Raw genomic sequence first — 18,897 nt, forward strand, 5'->3', positions numbered from 1 at the left:
AAAATACTCTGCAGAATTTTTGCTCAAGCACTTTATCAGATTGTGGTAATTGAAAATAGGACTTATGATACTTTTATTCAGATAGAACGTGAATAGTTAAGGCTGAAAAAACAGAGTTTAATTGAATATGTGTTCCAATCTTTACCTTTGTTCACTAATAGTGAGAATTAACATCCATAAACTACTGTTCCCAGTTTAAATGGTCTTAAAATGAGCATGACAATAAACTTCAATTTATTAATTTCAGAAACTTCTCCATCATCATTCAATAATGGTATTGAAGTATATTTAATGAGGCAATACTGTATCAGTTTGAAATGTACATAAAGTCACCTTTATGAATACCACTATCTATCCTATAAAATGGGATAGATTATTATGTATGAATTATTAGTACAAAATATGACAAGAAGGTGACAATTTTTGAAAAATCTATCAACTAAAAATAAAATTGCATATATAATTAAACAGGAGCTGAACCAAGTTTAATAGCTGAAGAGGTGTTTGTCACTGTTTTTCTTCTGGCATAATTGTTTTGAAGTTGTTGCTGCATGCTAGTTCTAAGTTTTAGCCAGTGCTACAGTCGCCATTTTTAAAGAATGATGCATACACTTTTAATAAGAGTGCTATGTGGTTCATCAAATCTCAATGGTGGTAATTTCAAAACAACTCAGGAACAATGGAGGATAAACAAAATTCTCAGATTGAGTTGGTCCTTTAATTACAGCCAATATGGTCAAGTACAAAAAGTACCCTCCTGTTTCATTTGCTTGACATTGTTTCTCCGTTTAAAGTGGTAGTTTAGTGTTGCAAATACTGTCAGATTGTTTCGGATACTTAAACCAGTTGTTGACCATGTTTTTGACACTTTAACCATTTTATGTATTAAAAACAATTTACCCAAACCACCTAGTTGGTGAGGCTGACCAAGGAACACAGAATTCAGTTTGCAGTTACACTTGATTTTATTAATAAAATACTCCTTATTAAAAATCATCATGGAAGCATTTCCCAAGTTCGCACAATATTTACTCTGTACCTAGCTCTATCCATCTGAAAAAGGATATTAACCATAACAATTTGAATGTATATGGGTATTTTGAGCTGTTGGAATCTGCTGCCTCTCTGAAATAGGGCTGGCTGTCTTCCACAAAGGTGAGTCTAGCAGTTCAGGATAGGTAGATCTTCTCCTGGGTCTAGTTGGTTTGTCACATGTGCTTTTTTGGGAAAAATATAACTTATTCGTTAAAAAAGTATCTTTATGTACATAAGGTACTAAAACAGTTGTATATAGTCTTTGCATATATAGAGAAAATATATATTGGAATTTACATTCTCTGCAGTTGCAAAAACAATGACATTTCCTACTCATGCAGGATGCTATTTATATATATTTTGAGGAAAAGAGAGAGTCATATAACTGAATGGATCCTTATTGCATTTTGGCATCTTAGACAGTGGTGTTTCCCCACTCCACCTTGGCGACAACTGCCTCAAGCTTTAGTGTGTCCCTCAGCACACAGTCCTGGGCACTGGAATGTGCCAGTCTGGACACTTGGTTGAAGTCAACTCTTTATGATGGAAGACCAACTCGTTTTGGGAAGGCTAAAGAGCATCTTTCACCAAGTTGGTTGTCTTCCAGGCGCAGTTGATGTTTGCCTCCATGTGCTTCCCAGGGAGCAGACTGAAAAGCAGATAGTCCTGTGTTACGGAACTGCTCAGGATGAACCACAACAGGAACCACTGCGTCTCTCTCCAAACCTTCTTTGTAAAGGCACATTTTATAAGAGGATGCTTCAAGCTTCAAGATGGTGGCAGAAAGGCATACATGAAGGATGAAATCAGCTCTTCTTCTCACCATCAGCCAAGCTATGTCTTAGAGAATATTGCTGCATGGTCTTCTACCACTAGTCTTGCTGCATGTCTTCACTGAAGAGATGGCTTTCAGCTGTGTATTTTAATTTCCCTTCTTTCAGACCTTCCTGAATGTTCTGTGGCCTTTGACTAAAGAGGTCATGACTAGGTTTTAAAGCATTCAGTGGAGTAGTGCCAACTTCCTCAGGCACTAGCTGAAAGTAAAGATACCTGGAAGTCTGATTGACAGTCCTATAGTACACAACCCTCAAGCTGGTTGTAACTGGTTCCCCCGAACCTTTATATCCTCCATGACCTTGGTTTATGCTGTTGTCTAGTCACTAGCTGCTGTTTAATTTAGTTTGGCCAATTTTCTATCAAGCCCAATTTCTCCAGCTCTGGGTCATTTATGATTTTCAATCTTGGGCTTGTGATTGCTTGACCACACAATCATAGCCTGGGATTAGATATTGCTGGTAGATAACTTTTGTCCTTTAAATTTGCTGCCTTAGCAATAGTTATCCAATTCTGTAACATCACTGAATAATTCTTCCAACCAGAATAGACATGATGAGGAATTATGGGCAGTAGGTTTGCTCGCTGAGCTGTAGGTTTGATGAGGAATTATGTCTTGTGAGCAAAGGGCTTGGCTTGAGAACTGTTGAGGAATTTGGGCTCAGGGCAAGGATCTGAGGCTTGGGGAGAAAGACCTAATAGTTTGCATATTTGAACATTGGAACTTTGTAGGGAACCTTGAGGGAATGCAGGCATGGGGCCCAGCATTTGCAGCAGATTTGGTCGCAGCAGCAATATGGATTGAGGGAGCTATGCTGAAAGCAGGATGAGTGAAACCAGGGGTCTTAACTGTAAGTAAACAGTAACAGATTGTTTCTTCTTGTGGGTAAATATGGAAGAGTGGAGTGAAGATAAAGATTCTCACTTAAAATTACACTTTTCATCACTTCAGGATGTTCTAAAATGTTTTACAACCAATGAAATACTGCTGAAGTACAGTCTTCATTGCAATCCAGCAACCACGCAAGGCAATGTATGCACAACAAGGTTTCTTATAGTTACTTGATAATGACCAGGTATTCTCTTTTAGTCATGTTAATTAAAGGATAAATATTTGCCAGATCATCCAGAGAATGCCCTTTCTTAAAGAACCAATGCTAAAAGGACAAAATTTGAACTGAAGACTATTGGACTAGTTTATTTCTTCATTAGTGGTGATAGAGGTAGAGGACAGAACACTATTTTAAAGAAAATGGAATAAATATTTGAAAATGAGGAATATGGAAGTATTTGAAGGGAATGAAATTACAGAGAACAGCACTAGAGGATGGTAGTGCCCATTTCTGAGTGCTGGCACTGCTAAGATTGTTGGAGGTGCCAGGCAATCTGAATGGCTTGCTGCTGCCAAGATGGGAGTTCCTTCCCAGTGAAGGACAGAAGTCTGATTTTGCAGAATTTCAGCCCTGCTGGGAGCATGTCATGACCACACCATGGCCTTCTTTCTAGTCACTATGAAACTTCTTCAGGAAGATGCGAACAGTTCACCCAACCTCTAATTTTCTGTCCATTGTTTAAAGAGTAGTTACATCTTTCCAATCATAGCACTATCACGATTCAATGAATGTATTTACAGCTAATCATTTGGTCTTACAGAACTTCAGTATTGCTGAAAAAGACACATTTTGCAAAATGTTTCATCTTGCAATAATCAAAAAATATTCAAAATTATCAAAGCGAAAACAGGATTTATGCTGCATGACAGGAGAGTGCTGATTGATATGCAAGCATTCTCTGAATGGTACGGGTGTTGCTATGTAGAATGCATCAGCTAAAATGACTGCTATGCTTTGTTTAAATTTAAGAGCAAGCAGATTGCATCATTGATAAAGGGACTGCTCTAAGAAATGAACCAGAGAATGGGTGTCACTACAGTTGAAACAAGAATCTCTTTACATGCCTTAATAGACCAGCTTGCACTGAAGTTCACATTTGAATTGAAGCAGTCAAATAAGCTCCCCTTCCTTAATGTCCTCGTTCAGAAGTTGGCTAAGGGCGTCTTTATTACTGTCTTGGCGTAATAGAAACAAAGCTTAGCAGTTACCTGTTAGTCATCATTTATTGACATTCATCATGACAACACCTCTACAAATCAGCGTCCACTTACGAACCAATCTGCACTTTTACTCCCATACATTAATTTTGTTCTCCCTTTGCTTTGGTATTTCTTGCAAAATGTGCTGATGAGTGGGTGATAAAAAGCTTCAGCAATGTGTGGCTTTTTCAACAATACAGATACAACTCATGCTACAGCATTGAATGACGAACTGTAAAAAAATCATTTCGCTCACATTTAAACTCTTCCCACCTCAAATTCATGGTTTGCATTTCTATGAAGTCGGTGTAAAAACCAACAGCTGTTAAAGTCTGGCTGGCTGCCTCACTGAGCATTAAACAAACTTACTGGCAACAAGCTGTCAAACAAGCCATAATGTTGTGAATTGCCTCCTTTGTAGGAACGATCCTGTACTAAGCCCTTCTCCCTCCCTCCCTCCATCCTCATGAAAATGGCCAAAGTATGAAATGGAGCAGGGTTGTATGAGCCACGTTTGTTGGCTGCTATCTGTAGTGCTCTTGCTTATTTACATTCTCGCCTACTTGCATTGTCTCTACCACTTTCATTATGTTGAAAAGAAATTGAAAACTGAAAATTATCTCATGGTGCAGATGGTAAAATTTGACCAATGCTTTGCTGACACAAAATGAATTCAATAAATTATACTGATTACTTTTAATGGCTGCAGATAGATATTTACAGAAAATGTGAAAAGAGTAATGAGTAAAGAAGTCACAAAAAAGACAATTAATTAAATAAATCTTAAGCTCCTGTTTAAGGTTTGTAAAAGATTAATTCAGTTCAAATCCGGAAGGTCTACTGTAGTAGAATTAAATTACAATCCTGTCACACTAAGTTTGATCTATTATGTCCCACTTCAAAATGGAATAACAACTTCAAGAAGTGGGAATTTGTGTTTCAAGCTGTTATTCGAGTTATTGATCCCTCCAAGTCTAAACAAGGATATTCACTCAGTTTAAATGGAGCTTTTGAACAAAGGAAAATGCAAAAGATAAAAACAAAAGAACTAAAACAAGAAAATTCAGATGCTGGTAATCTGAAACAAACATTAAAAATGCTGAAAACACAATAGATTCACCAACATCTTCATAAAGAAATTGGTGAATAAATAGTTAAGATCTTGCCTTTAGGGGTCAGTGCATTGAGTATAGGAGTTGGGAGGTCATATTGAGGCTGTGGCATTGGTTAGGCCAATTTTGGAATACTGTATGCAATTCTGGTCTCCCTGCTCTGGGAAGGATGTTGTGAAACTTGAAAGGGTTCAGAAAAGTTTTTCAAGGAAGTTTCCAGGGTTGAGGATTTGAGCTATAAGGAGAGGCTGAATAGGCTGGGGCTATTTTCCCTGGAGCATCGGTGGCTGTGGGATGACCTTACAGAAGTTTATAAAATCATGGGGCATAGATACAGTGAATAGTCAATATCTTTTGCATAGGATAGCAGAGTCCAGAACTAGAGGGGATAGGTTTAAGGTGAGAGGGGGGAGATTTAAAAGGGACCTAGGGTGCAACATTTTTCACATAGAAAGTGGTGCGTGTATGGAATGAGCTGTCAGGGGAAGTGGTGGATGGGTACACCACTTTAAAAGGCATGGATGGGTACATGAATAGGAAAAGTTTAAAGGGATATGGGCCAAATGCTAGCAAATGGGACTAGGTTAATTTAGGATATCTGGTCTGCAGGAACAAGTTGGACCAAAGTGTCTGTTTCCATGCTATACAACTCTATGACTGTATGTACATGTAGCAACAGACATACAATGGACTGTAAAGTGGTAAGTAGAAAATAAAAGATTGTTAAATGAGATTGACAAGACACAGGAGGCACAATAGGAGAAGTTAAGGGGATGAGCATAATTTTCATCTTTACTGATCAGGTGACAATCTGTTGGAGTGGATCACTCACTCATCATAGAATTTACCCATGTTTCATTATAATGAATTGTATCGAACAAAGATGAGACATATTCTATAATAGGCTGTTAATCCACTCCATCAGTTTATTATTCAAACAGTAAAGGTGGAAATTAGTCTTATTTAACAAATGTGGAAAACATCTGAATCCTGAAGAGATAGGTAACAGGAAAATAAATAAGACAAAAAAAATTAAACTGAAGTTTGAACAGATACATCCAGGCTAATTTTATTTGTTTAAAGCTTTATTTCAGAAAGTTGATGATGGATCAATGGTAATTCAGTGAGATGACAGAATGAACTTCATTTTCTATTTTTGCTATGCTGATACTGTCATAAGCAAGGGTGTAATGGAATGATTTTTTTTGCTCAGTCCCAGTCCTCTAGAAGCTTCTCAGAGAATTGACACCAGTTGCATGGTGTTAAATTATGTTGCTTAAAAATGGTATACTGTTTCATGGGTTGCCATATTGGCATTATATTCAATATTGTTGATTTGGTGCTTCATTCAATATTTATTCTAGTCTTCATTGTCAGGGACAAGTAGCCCTGAAAGTTATTGAAGTGTGAGTGTTGGGGAAGAATTTTAAGATCAGAAATCTGCAAATTGGCAGGCTTGGGCCCTTGTTGGATCAGAAACACTCCAAAGTTGGCCAGACTCCTAGAGAAAGTCGGGAAACTGTAGCTTAGTGAAAAGGAGAGTGAAGGTGTAAAGAGATGAAGCAATTCCTTGTGTGCAGTCTATTCCCAGTGAGAGTGATCGTCAATCTCATAGGAAGCCCAGCCTAAGAGCAGGGAGAGCTGATGTCGGACAGGTAAGCTTGATGAGCTGATGGGGTGGGACACTCTTCTGATTCTTTTGGCCCTCAAGTAGTGTTGTATAGACAGATTCTCCACAAAGCTTTCCTTAATTCCTTTATTTAATGTGTTTCCTGAGATCTCAGAAACCCAGCCAGCCAGAGTTAAGCCTGGATTGATTAGGAAAATTTTATCATCAATGAAAACGTTCATAAAGGTCTACTGGACATGGCAAAGGGCCCCAACCAAAGAGAATTCACAGGAATAATAAACTGGTGTAGTTTCTAGTTTAAAATGGAATGGGACTAAGTTATTTAAGTGTCAATATACTTTGAATAACTAGTTCTTGATTTATGATTTGGAGATGCTGGTGTTGAACTGGGGTGTACAAAGTTAAAAATTACAGAACACAGGGTTATAGGCAAACAGGTTTATTTGGAAGCACTAGCTTTCTGACCACTGCTCCTTCAGGTGGTTGTGGAGTGCCTGATGAAGGAACAGTGCTCTGAAAGCTTGTGCTTCCAAATAAACTTGTTGGACTATAACCTGGTGTTGTGTGATTTCTAAATTCTTGACTTATTGCCAATAAGACCTGCTGTATTCCAGCTGGCTATTAAGCATTCCACGATTTGTTCATATCAGTTCTTGAAGGCCTCGGAGAGGTGAGAGAGGGTCTTGTGCATTTGCTGTTTGGAAATTTGAGAACTCGTTTTTCTGTTTCCTTTGTGCATCTGTTTTATCTTAGAGTACTTTGTTGTTTACTCTTCAGATTTCCTATGCAGTATGTGGAACGTGAAGTGATAAATACATCCAATTTCCTGTTTTGTTTGTGTTGGTTGTTCAAGTGACAGATTAACAGAGAAGCTCCAGTAGTGCATCCTCCAGCCTTTTAAAATAAAGAAACATGCCTTTTAAAAATCTTCTTTAAAAATCTTCGATCAAATCATGTTTTGTCTGAAAACTTGAGACAATAAGTCTTCAAACCTATGGTTTAACATTCAATTATTAGTTTTTCTTTCTTTCCCACTTCTCTCCAGCAAGTTTTACCTCCTGACAAGATTAGTGAGCTGGCCCCATGTCAGAGTTTCTCCACTGAGCCCTTTATCCATGACATACCATGGCAAACTTTAATTTTTGTTTTATCTGGGGAATGCTGTCTTCACAGAGGAGATGAAAGAAAAGCTTTAGAGGCCAAACCTGGAGAAACAATATGTGGGTAACATCTGGGTAGTTGGTGGGGGGGTGGTGCTATGTGCACCCAATCACACAAAGAATGATGTAGGCATCTTCCTTTATGTCTTCTCCACAAACATTTGGATTAAAGGTGGCCTGCTCACTCTGGACCACCTGCTCAGTGATACTTTCCATGGGTTTTCTTGGTACTGAAGTTAACACTCACTGGTGTTTGCCTCAAACTTACAACCTCGTTTTCCTTCCCAAAGTTTATTATCTCATAGTTCACCATGTTAAATTATTCTGCCACTAAAATGAATAAAAGATAAATTGTTGACAATGCAATCATAATTCACTAATTGAAGACTCATTGTGAGAGGGTCCCTAATTGATGTAGCCAGGCACAAAATGATCCTTCTTACCATTACTTCCAAATATATTCTCTCTCCAAGAAACAGAAATTAGTGTTACAAGACAGTAATTGCATATGTGCAAATAATACCCTTCATGCCTGATCCCATGACCTTTGGAAAGCATAATGAAAATATAAACAGCATTGAAGTAATAACTGTAAAAATGACATTTATTGAAACAGAACTTGCTGTTGAATATCCATTAAAAACCCTGAAACAATGACAGAATCTAGGCTTTCTTTTAAATTAAGCATCATGAATAAGTATTGTTGGCATAACTGCACAAAACAAAAGTTGAACTAATGTAGAGTATTGTATCGCTCTTTAGTTAAATAATCTGCATATCAGAATGCTCAGGTCTATCTTGATTTTTCAGTGTTTTTGCGTTAATCTAATTATGTACTTTTCTTCATCAGATTCACTTATCAAGAATCAAACTTCCTTTTGTCATCAAGAGCCAGCCATCTTACCAGATTTGTCCAAAGACATCCTCCAGTGTTGTACTAGGTGGAGGAAGAAATACAGGTGCAAGGACCCTTGCAGATATCAAGGCCAGAGCACAGCAGGCTAGAGCACAGAGAGAGGCAGCTGCAGCAGCAACCGCTGGTACAGCAGGAAATGGAGGAACCAGTAATACAGGATCAAGTGGAGTACAGACCAGAACATTGGCAGATATTAAAGCACAAACAAAGGCAAAGTTACTGGCCAAACATCTTTCAAGAACACAGTTACTGCATTCAGATGAACAGCCCTCTTGTAAACAAGACAGGATTGCAGAGGGGGATATGCAGGATACCAACTTTTCAAAGAGTGAGGAGATGGTTAAAGCAGAGCATATCCCTTCCATAAATACATTTATAACATGCTGTACTGAAAACACCCCTGTTCTAAAAGTAAATGACAGTGTCACAAATAATGCTATGTCTTACTCTCCTGATAATGCTGAAGTGGCAAACCCTGCTGTCAGTAGTACAGTATCCAGCTGTGTCAGTAATGCTACAGTTCTACACTGCACTGACAGTATTGCAGTGCCAAGCACTGCTTGTCTTGCTCTGACCACCTTTACTGATAATATCACTGTACCCAACTCTAGAGTCGAGGAACAGTATCCTCACAATATTATTGAACAGAAATACGCTAACAACATAGGCATGCAAGGATGTGTTGATAATTGTGCTACATCAAATTGTGCTAACAAGAATTCCATATCAAGTAGTGCTGCTAATAACACACTGCCAAGTTGTACTAATGAAATTATTGTCCCAAGTACTAATAATGTTAGTAATAACATAGTCTCTCCATATTCTGTTGGCATTGTTTCCAAAGCTCACACTGAACATACATCCACACAATGTTCACCTGAAGTCATTGTTTTGTCTGGGTATTGCATTAGGGCAAGTTCTCCTAATAAAAGCTCAACTCCAAGCTCTAATGATGATATGACCATTCTCAACAGTAACGAAAATGAAGTTCATAACTGTCATGATTCTTTTGGGTGTCAGTCTGTTGCTAACACCACATTGTGCAGCTCTGTTACGAGGACAGGCATTTCAAGTTTCAATAATAGTTTGAATTTTATGAGTAATATCAATATGCCAAACAACTTTAGTGCTGAAACTATCCCAAATTCTACAAACCTGTCACTAGATCTGAAATCTACTTCAGTACTCAAGGAAAACAATAATAGCAATACAAATGCTGAGCTTTTGAACTCTTTGAAACCTCTTATCATTACAGAAGAACCCACTAATCCTGATATCGGTTGCAGTGAAACTAATTCACAAACTATGGTTAGAAACTACTTTTCAAATTTCAGTATAGATTCCCAGGTTGAAATTATTAAAACTGAAAATGCCTTGAACAATAAAATACATTCTCAGGAATTTGTCAGTAACTGGCCTGAATCAAACTGTGATAATCAATTACAAAATAACAGCAGAAGCAATTACTGTCAGATCTTAACAGACCAAGAGAAAGGTAGACTTCTACTCCCCTCTGAAGACTCACATGGAACAACATTCCAACCTGAAAAAACAGACACTAATGGTCTACAGTTTGAACTTAGTGATCTGCACCATCAAACTTTTACAGTTAAAAACTCAACAGATTTAGAAGGAATGGTTAGTGATAACCAACAGCAAAATACCTCAAGCCAAAGTAAATCTAGTCATCTTGTTCGTGAGGAAAAACAAAGTGTGAATGAACTAATGAGTAATGTTAATGAAAGACACAGTTTGAATACCCGTAAAGAATATGATGATGGTACAGTAAAGAATGACAAATTGTACACTTATACAAATCCTGAAGAAACCACATGTACCAAAAAAAGAACATTGGAGTCACTTAGCATTCGTGCTGAGGCCAAAGCTGATCAGTCTAGGCTTGCGGAACAATATTTGGCCTCTGAAACTAAACTGGGAGAATATCCGGAAAAGTGTAATGGTGTAGAAAATCACCATCAAATCAATCCAATGATAGACAATTTGCAAGGAAAAGGTTCTAAAGCACCTTTAGGCACAAACCAGTCTCAGACCTTCACATTAGCAGCTATTGAAAACCAAGAAAGAACTTCTGCTCCTGGAAGCAATAATCGCCATCTTTCATCAGTCGAAGCCAATAACCCTCTTGTGACACAGTTGCTGCAAGGGAATTTGCCGTTGGAGAAAGTTCTGCCTCAGCTTAGATCAGGTGCCAGGCTTGAAATTAATAGACTTCCACTGCCTTCACAAGGGTGTGCTGAATCCAAAGTGACTACAGCTGATCGAGATGTCACCATTAATATTCCTAACTCTCCTCAGGCCTCAACGGGACATACGTGGGGTACAGTGTGGCAAATTCAATGCAAAACCCGTGATATGCATATAAGCAAGAGACAGGCTAAGTCAGTGGGAGAACAGTCGCAAAGTAGGTTTAATCAAGCAAAGCAGTTCACTGCTGTAGGAGTAAAAATGTGGGCCGAGGATCAATCAGGGGAACAGCAGACGTTATTTAAACAGGAATGGATCAACAAAACTTTTATTCAGCACAAGGTCACTCAAAGCTCAGTATTTAAAGAGTGCAAGAGAACTTTGCCTTCATGCAGTTTTGAGCAGAGCTTGTTGACCAGTAATAACAACAGCAGCAACTTGAATGTTGCGGACCCTGTGTCACAGAGACAGCACACTCACCAAAAATCTGTTATTTTGCAAGGATTGACTGATTCTGAAACCTCACTGCAAGCCTACCTACCAACCACACTGACCTATGCCACTCCAAATGCATTAACATTCAACCAAGCTCTGGAGAGAAGCAGCCCAGCATTTAACTCCACGACACAAGTCAATACATCAACAGACACAGATGAGGAAAACACAGATGCTATTTTCTCAAATAGTGTTAAAAATAAGCAAACTGATAGCAGCTGCAGAGCAAAACAAAGTGTCCAGAATAAATCTGTAAAACATCTTGTGACTCTAAGCGAACGTAATGCACCACCTAATCAAAACCTAGGATCTATTACTATGGAAACCAATAAAAGACCAAGTTTGCTTTCTACAACTGACACCTGTCGTGCAATTAAAATGGAGCAGTTTTGTATTGAGGGCCTAAACAATGGCTGTACAGTGGATGTCAAAGATATTTCAAGTCAGTATCATGAAACAAAAGAGCACCTAAAGGATTTTAGACCAACAATGGACGTATTTTTAGGCAAAATAGTAAATGAATCTGACTTTTCTTCTCCTTTGCCCTCGGGGTCTGGTAAATCAGCTTCACAGGTTGCTACTTCAAAACTTCTGCACCAACAGCAACTCTATGGAAATTATTCTACATTACATTTCAGTGGAACTAATTTAAAACAAGCTGCTTCTGTTATTGAACAGTCCATTGGTAGTTTCTTGGGAAGCAGTGGAAATAGCACTATTACTTTGTCTAATCAGAACACTCCCATTCCAACACATAGATTTTCTGATAATGGTGGTGAAGAACTAGAATTGAAGTGCTCTTGTAGGCTTAAAGCCATGATTATGTGTAAAGGATGTGGAGCCTTCTGTCACGATGACTGCATAGGGCCTTCAAAATTATGTGTAGCCTGCTTAGTAGTACGATAGTGAATGTATAATCAAAAGGATTATTTCTATCCAATGTATAGCACAGGAGTAGCAAGGTTTTGACTGTATGTGATCATGCTAAGGAATCATAAAGAGTATCTTGTTAATCCTTGGAGAAGTCCATTGAGCTGTATAAAGCTTCAAGAATATAATGTTATTCCAATAATGTTCTGGATTAATAAGGGTAACATAGTTCCCTGCATTCACTAAATTCTAATTCTGGATGAGTTAGCGATAGTTGTAGATGTTTATAAATAATTACTGTTTGTTGGTATGCCAATTCAGCCCTCAGTGAATTGGTACGGAGAGAAAGCTGCACTGGCAATCTCATGCAGTATAAAAAGAGTGGGGCAATATTCCTGCCTTGCTGGCAACAGGAATATCATTAGGGTTATTGGCAGCATTGTGAGAGCAAGTGGTCAGTCTTTCTCAGTCAGATGGCAAATAAACTTATAAGTGAACAACCCAAAAACACACAGGTTAAGAAAAGGGAAATCTTTTATTCTGGTGTGATATAATAATAAATATGTTACTTTGAAAGGGTGTTCTGTTTTTATAGGATTAAAAATCCTTTTGGATACTAAAATGCTTTGCAAATAGCTTCTTGAGAGATTTTTATCATTTGCAGATGCATTTTTTTACTTTCTTTGGAGGATTTCAGAGAATCCTATAAGAAAAGTTCAACATTCAACAGGGTTTGTCTTTGCAAAGGTCTGTTCTTAGGTCTATTACACACTTATGTTAATTATGTGCCATAATACTTGAATGCACAAATTTGCATACTCCATACCTGAATTACTAAAGCCAGCTGTGTTTTTAAATACAGAAAACATAAAAACTATATAAAAGGAAAGCTTGGATAAACCTTAGCACTATTTTTTAAGTTTTATAACAGTAGGTTTTATAGTCTTGAAATGAATTCTGCACCAGGATCCTGAAAGTTAGCACATCTGAGATTGAAAGACAGTTGTGCATTAGTTTAAGTGTATTTTTGTGTAGTTTTGTCATTAAAATAGGTATATTACTTTCTCTGACTCTTCATCAGTGTGAGGAATTTTTAACCTTTTAAAAGCACTGAGAATTTACACAAGCTGCTTCTGGGGCTAGTTTAACCCCAAATTGTATCATGATACTGTAATGATCCTGGCAATATTAGTTAAAGCAGGGAATGATATTGTTGCAGTTGATCAATATTACAACCAAATGAGTGTAAGTTCCTTGTAAAACTTGTTTGATTAATTAGATCATTCAAGTATTACACATAAAAAAGTTTTTTTAAATTGTAGAAATAGATGAAAATAAGTAAGTACATTATTTTTCAGAGAAATATAGTAGCCTGCATTTATTTAACATAGTGTTACTATTAATGTTGCTCATCCATATTTGTTACCTTTTTGTTACTTTTATCATGCGATAGCACTTTGTAAGAGTATGCAGCAAACTCAACAAATGTAGAATTGATTGAACTTGGTTTTTTTTGTGTTTTTTTTGTTAATGGAATATGATCTGATCATGCAAATGTTTTGGTCTTTTTAAACCAATCTATGCATTGCACAAAAACACAAGGATCTCACAGGAAGTTGGTGCTGCTAAACTGGGTTACTAGGTGTTTATAGACCACTGTAAGCTTGAAGCCCAAGAAATTACCAGTGATGGGCATTATATGTAATGTCAAGAATCTTTAAAATCATAAAACCATATTTGCTGCTATCACAAACTATTTTAACTGCATTAATGTTTAACTACTAGTCATTTCCAAAGGTTTGTTTTCTCACCCTCCTCCTCAGAATTTAAATAATTCATAACTCATGGAATCGCTCATAATTTCATAACAATTGTCCAATATTCATTTGTTAACATGGACAATGAGTACTAGTATGGAATGTGGAGTCACAAGAATGCCTTCTGTGATCTTATCCGATAATCCACACATTTACAGATGGATGCAATTGCTGTTGGACTCAGCCATAGTCTGTGACAAACCTGCTGTGACCGTTTTCAAGAGCCCCCACATGATTAAAACTGATTACCCACCAATTAGTTAAGTGTTTGTGTTTCTGGGCACAGCAAGATCAATGTTCTCCCTCCAAATGCTACCAGCCAATCAGAGGCTATAGACCTCTAGGCCAGTCAGGCAGGTCTGGAGGAAGGAAATCAGTTAAAAGAAGGAAGGCCTATTCACAGAAGTGCAAGCAGGAAGCAGCAAAGAGCCCATGTTCTCATCCTAGAACTCCAGTTTAGTAGTCTAATAACATGCCCCCTTATCTGCTATTCTGTATAATGCCACTTGACAGGATACTGATCTGGGATGAGGTTTAGCACCTTCTTGATCCATAAATCAGCACTTACCAGCAAATCAAGAGTTCTATAATTTAATAGCTCCATTGTCTTGTTTTTACTACAAGTTAAACAAATTCAAACTGAGTACGGAATTTTGATCAGAAAGCAAACCAATTTTTATACCTAGACTCAGGTAGAGTAAGTAAAATTGATCCAGTAACTTAATGCATCCCAATCAAATGACAGGAATCACTATTGTAACATAGTTTAACATGTAACATGCATTTAGGGAAGAAACGCCTGAAAAAGTGTATTTTTTGACATACATTTTTGACGACCCACTACATACCCAAGAAATAATGTGCAGCAGATAGTTGTCACCTGAAGCTCATCATACATTTTTCTCACCTGGATACTATTTGTTTGCATGTATCCTGCTAGCAATGGTATCTGTTCCCCCTGATCAAGAGTAAAAGCTGCTGCAGGACCTTGCAAGATGGAAAGAACTGAATAAATTAACAAACATCTCAGTACTTTGCCAATGTTGATGAATGCTACATTGTCTTAACACCCTCCAATGCAATATGCTTAGAGTATAGAAACAGTTTTGCTGGATTTAACTTAAATAATCTAAAGCCTGGTAAGTGTCCATGGCAATTGAAGTAGTTTTGCAAGCTATTCTATCTCTGTTTCTCATGATCAGATTTAATGCATGAGTTTGTATTCGTCATTGCCTGAGAGATTGCATGTATGAATGATTGACTAAATTGACTAAATAGTTGACTAAATAGTTACCTAGTTGACTAAATAGTTAGATTCATAAAACCAGATCGATTTGTTCCCTCAAATGCCTTTCGTAAAAGATCATCAATTATCCTCAGGACTCTGTCTCTTGTATAAAGAAAACAAAAGGCACTATAAAATGGGTATTAATGGGGATTTGTTTATGTTGTTTTCTTGTTTTGGTGTGAAAAAGCCATGGTTAAGTTTTTAGCAATGTATTTTACTTAACTTTCATAAATGTTTATTGAATATGATTTCAAGAGTGTTTGTAAAACTCTGAACCATAAACATGACAGTAAGCATTGGTTGCTAACAATTATGAATATTATTAGACTTATACAAATGCAGAAACAGTTAACACAGCAGTCAGCATTAATATAACAAGAATTGATTATTGTGTATGTTAAAATGTATTTTTAAATTTTCAATATGAGCCATTCCAAATTATTTTAGTGCAAAATTCCATTTGGTTTTCAAGTTGTTGTTGCCCATTGCTATTGCTAGACTTACTTCACATTTCTTCCCACTATCAGTTTTGTTATTTTGCTTAATTCAAATTATTAGACATTTCAAACAATTTTAGTGCAAAAGTGGCTGAATTAGAATTTAGTAGAATTCCCTCCAGTTTGGAAAAAGGCCATTTGGCCCAATGAGTCCATACCAACCCTCTGAAGAGCATCCCACCTAGACCCATCCCTCAACCTTATACCTGTAACCCTGCATTTCTCATGGATAATGCATCTAATCTACACATTCCTGGACACGACAGGGTAATTTAGCATGGCCAATCTAACCAACCTGCACATCTTCGGACTGTGGGCAGAGACCAACGTGCACACAGGGAGAACGTGCAAACACCACACAGTAGGCCAAGGGTGGAATTGTACCCAGGTCCCTGGTGCTATGAGGCAGCAGTGCTAGCCACTGTGCTGCCTTTAATTATTGGAAATACATCTTGTTTCAGAATATTCTATGTAGCATCCCAGTCTCGCAATGCCTTCAGTGAAAGAAATCATGAATGTGAATGTTAGTTAAGGCACAGGTTCAAACTTTAAGCATCTTTTTCAAACAAAATGCTACAACTATTGTGCTGCATAAGTTTTAATTTTAGATGCTTTTTCTTCCAACAATTGTACAAACTTTTTTTAATTGAAAAATTTACAAATAGGGTTCTAAAAAATGTTGTGAATAAATCATTGATTTTAAAGCCTGTAAATTGTACAATTGCAACTGGATATTTCTGCATCCATTTCATAACTTGGAAAGAAATAAAGTTGAACTACGTAACTGGAACCACTCTCACTACCAAAATTAATGCAAGTGATCAAATTTCTGGTTTAAAAAATAAATCTATCAGCTTACATTCCTAACATTTAAAATGAAGTTAATTTCAAGAAAAGCTTTAAAGCACATAGGAAAGAATAAACCAATGGGAATAAGTGGATAATTTGTTTCAGAGGGACAGAATTGGCATAATGGACTAATTAGTCACTTATACTGCGTTAACATTTTATGACTATATGTATAATTATATAATCTTTGATTTTATTCATACATTATGGCTATGTTGAAGGAATAAACAAAAGTGGTTCAACTATAGTTCTCAGCTTTTGATGTGTTTCATAATAATTAACTGGTATCTCTACCATCTCCTTTTATATTTCAGTCATTTGTTCACTGTGTTTGTTATTACATAAGCAAATGCTTTCCTTTAATATAATATTGTATTCATGGTATCTCATTGATCCAGACATTATCTATATTGATAAATATGATTTAAAATATCATGCAACAACATGATATTTACTAAAATAATCATTTTGTTGCAGTTTCTTTTTTCTGTTCTGTTTACCAAAGAAAAGATAAATTGAGTCAGGTGACACAAATTCAGAAATGGTTTACAAAGTCCTCTAAAGAGGCAATATATTTTCTTCTGGATGCATTTCTATTACTTAATATGTATTGCCTAACAGTGACTAACAGAACAAGTAGCCAATTCAGTTTTCATAACTAAACAAAGTGTTTATTTTGTTGTAAATTCAGGGAATCACATTTTGCATTGTCTGTTATCTTTCTGTTTTCCAGTCACATAAAATGACATTCCACTTTGTCATAAACTTTTTTTAAAAATTATTGTGTATGTGTTTTCTGTATTTTTGCTGCTTAAAACATGTACCAAACAATCATTTGCTCAATTAATCTTCTGTAGTGAGAGGAAAAATTGTTCAAAACTTTTCAGAACACCTTTCTTGAAAGGGAGCTGCAAGTTTCCTGTTGACACTCCTTATTGCTTATTAAACATGCTGCAGTGGTAATATCCCTACTTTTCAGCCTGGAGCCTTGGGTTCGAGTCTCACCTACTTCAGAGATGTGTAATAACATCTGAACAGGTTGATAAGAAAATAGGTTAAACTTCTTGTTAACAGCCCAACTTGCCATGGATTGCAATTTTCTCAAACTCACCATGCAAACTAGCCATCAAGAAAACTCAGCATAGAAATCAGAGTAGATTCTTGGGTCATTCAGTTTGCTACCTGCTCCAGGAGATCCTTGTTGGCCATGAGCAAACTGGAGAGTATGGCATGATCCACCAGCATCAGCCACAACATAAAACCATAAAATATAGGAGGAGAATTAGACCATTTGGCCTATTGAGTCTCCTCTAACACTCAATCGTGGCTGATACATTTCTCAATCTCATTCTCCTAACTTCTCTCCATAACCATTGATCCCTTTACTAATCAAGATCTTATATATCTCTGCCTTAAAGACTTACAGAAATGACTTTCTGTACACAGCCTTCTGCAGCATTGACTTCCGCAGATTCACTATCCTCTGGCTGAGGAAATTCTTTCTCATCTCAGTTCTAAAGAGTTGTCACTTCACTCTGAGGTTTTGCCCTCAGGCCCTAGTCTCTCCAACTTGTGGAAACATCTTCTCCACTCTAACCAGACTTTGCAGTATTCTAGGAGACAGTAAAGTGGAAGCTGGCAGAGCACAGCAGGTCAGATAGCATCCAAGGAGCATGAAATTCAGTGTTTTGGTCCAAAACTCTTCATCAGAAGGGGGAGGAGAAAGGGTAGATGGGATGGCGATAGGTGGATGCAGGGGGTTAAGGGTTATTGTGATTGGTCAGTGGGAAGAGTGGAGCAGATAGGTGAGATGGACAGATTAGAACAGTGTCAGGAAGACGAGGAGGGATGGGGCTAGTCATGGGCCCGATGGATGCAATAGATGAGGTTAAATGATCTGCAGGTGAATCTCTGTCAGATCTGGAAGGATTGTTTAGGGCCTCAGACAGAGGTGAGAAGGGAGGTGTAGGGGCAGATGTTGCACCTCTTGCAGTTGCAGGGGAAGGTACTGGCTGTGGTGGAGAAGTTGGTGAGGAGTGTAGAATTGGAGTCACGGAGTGGTCCCTGTGGAAAGCAGACAGGGGTGGGGAAGGAACT

The 18,897-nt window shown here is 37.4% G+C and overlaps 1 protein-coding gene across 4 annotated transcripts in view; it reads left to right on the forward strand.

Annotated features, from left to right (window-relative positions):
* LOC140477125 (putative Polycomb group protein ASXL3) overlaps nucleotides 1-17,541 on the forward strand; it is a 308,321-nt gene extending 290,780 nt beyond the window's left edge. For all 4 annotated transcript variants that reach the window (XM_072570448.1, XM_072570446.1, XM_072570447.1 and 1 more), the window contains one exon: nucleotides 8,714-17,541. In XM_072570448.1, the coding sequence (XP_072426549.1) occupies nucleotides 8,714-12,385 (3,672 nt within the window). In that variant the 3' untranslated portion in view covers nucleotides 12,386-17,541. The remainder of the gene's footprint in view (nucleotides 1-8,713) is intronic.
* The last annotated feature ends 1,356 nt before the right edge of the window (nucleotides 17,542-18,897 follow it).

The sequence above is a fragment of the Chiloscyllium punctatum genome, chromosome 5 (genome assembly GCF_047496795.1).
Source record: "Chiloscyllium punctatum isolate Juve2018m chromosome 5, sChiPun1.3, whole genome shotgun sequence".
Classification (NCBI taxonomy): domain Eukaryota; kingdom Metazoa; phylum Chordata; class Chondrichthyes; order Orectolobiformes; family Hemiscylliidae; genus Chiloscyllium; species Chiloscyllium punctatum.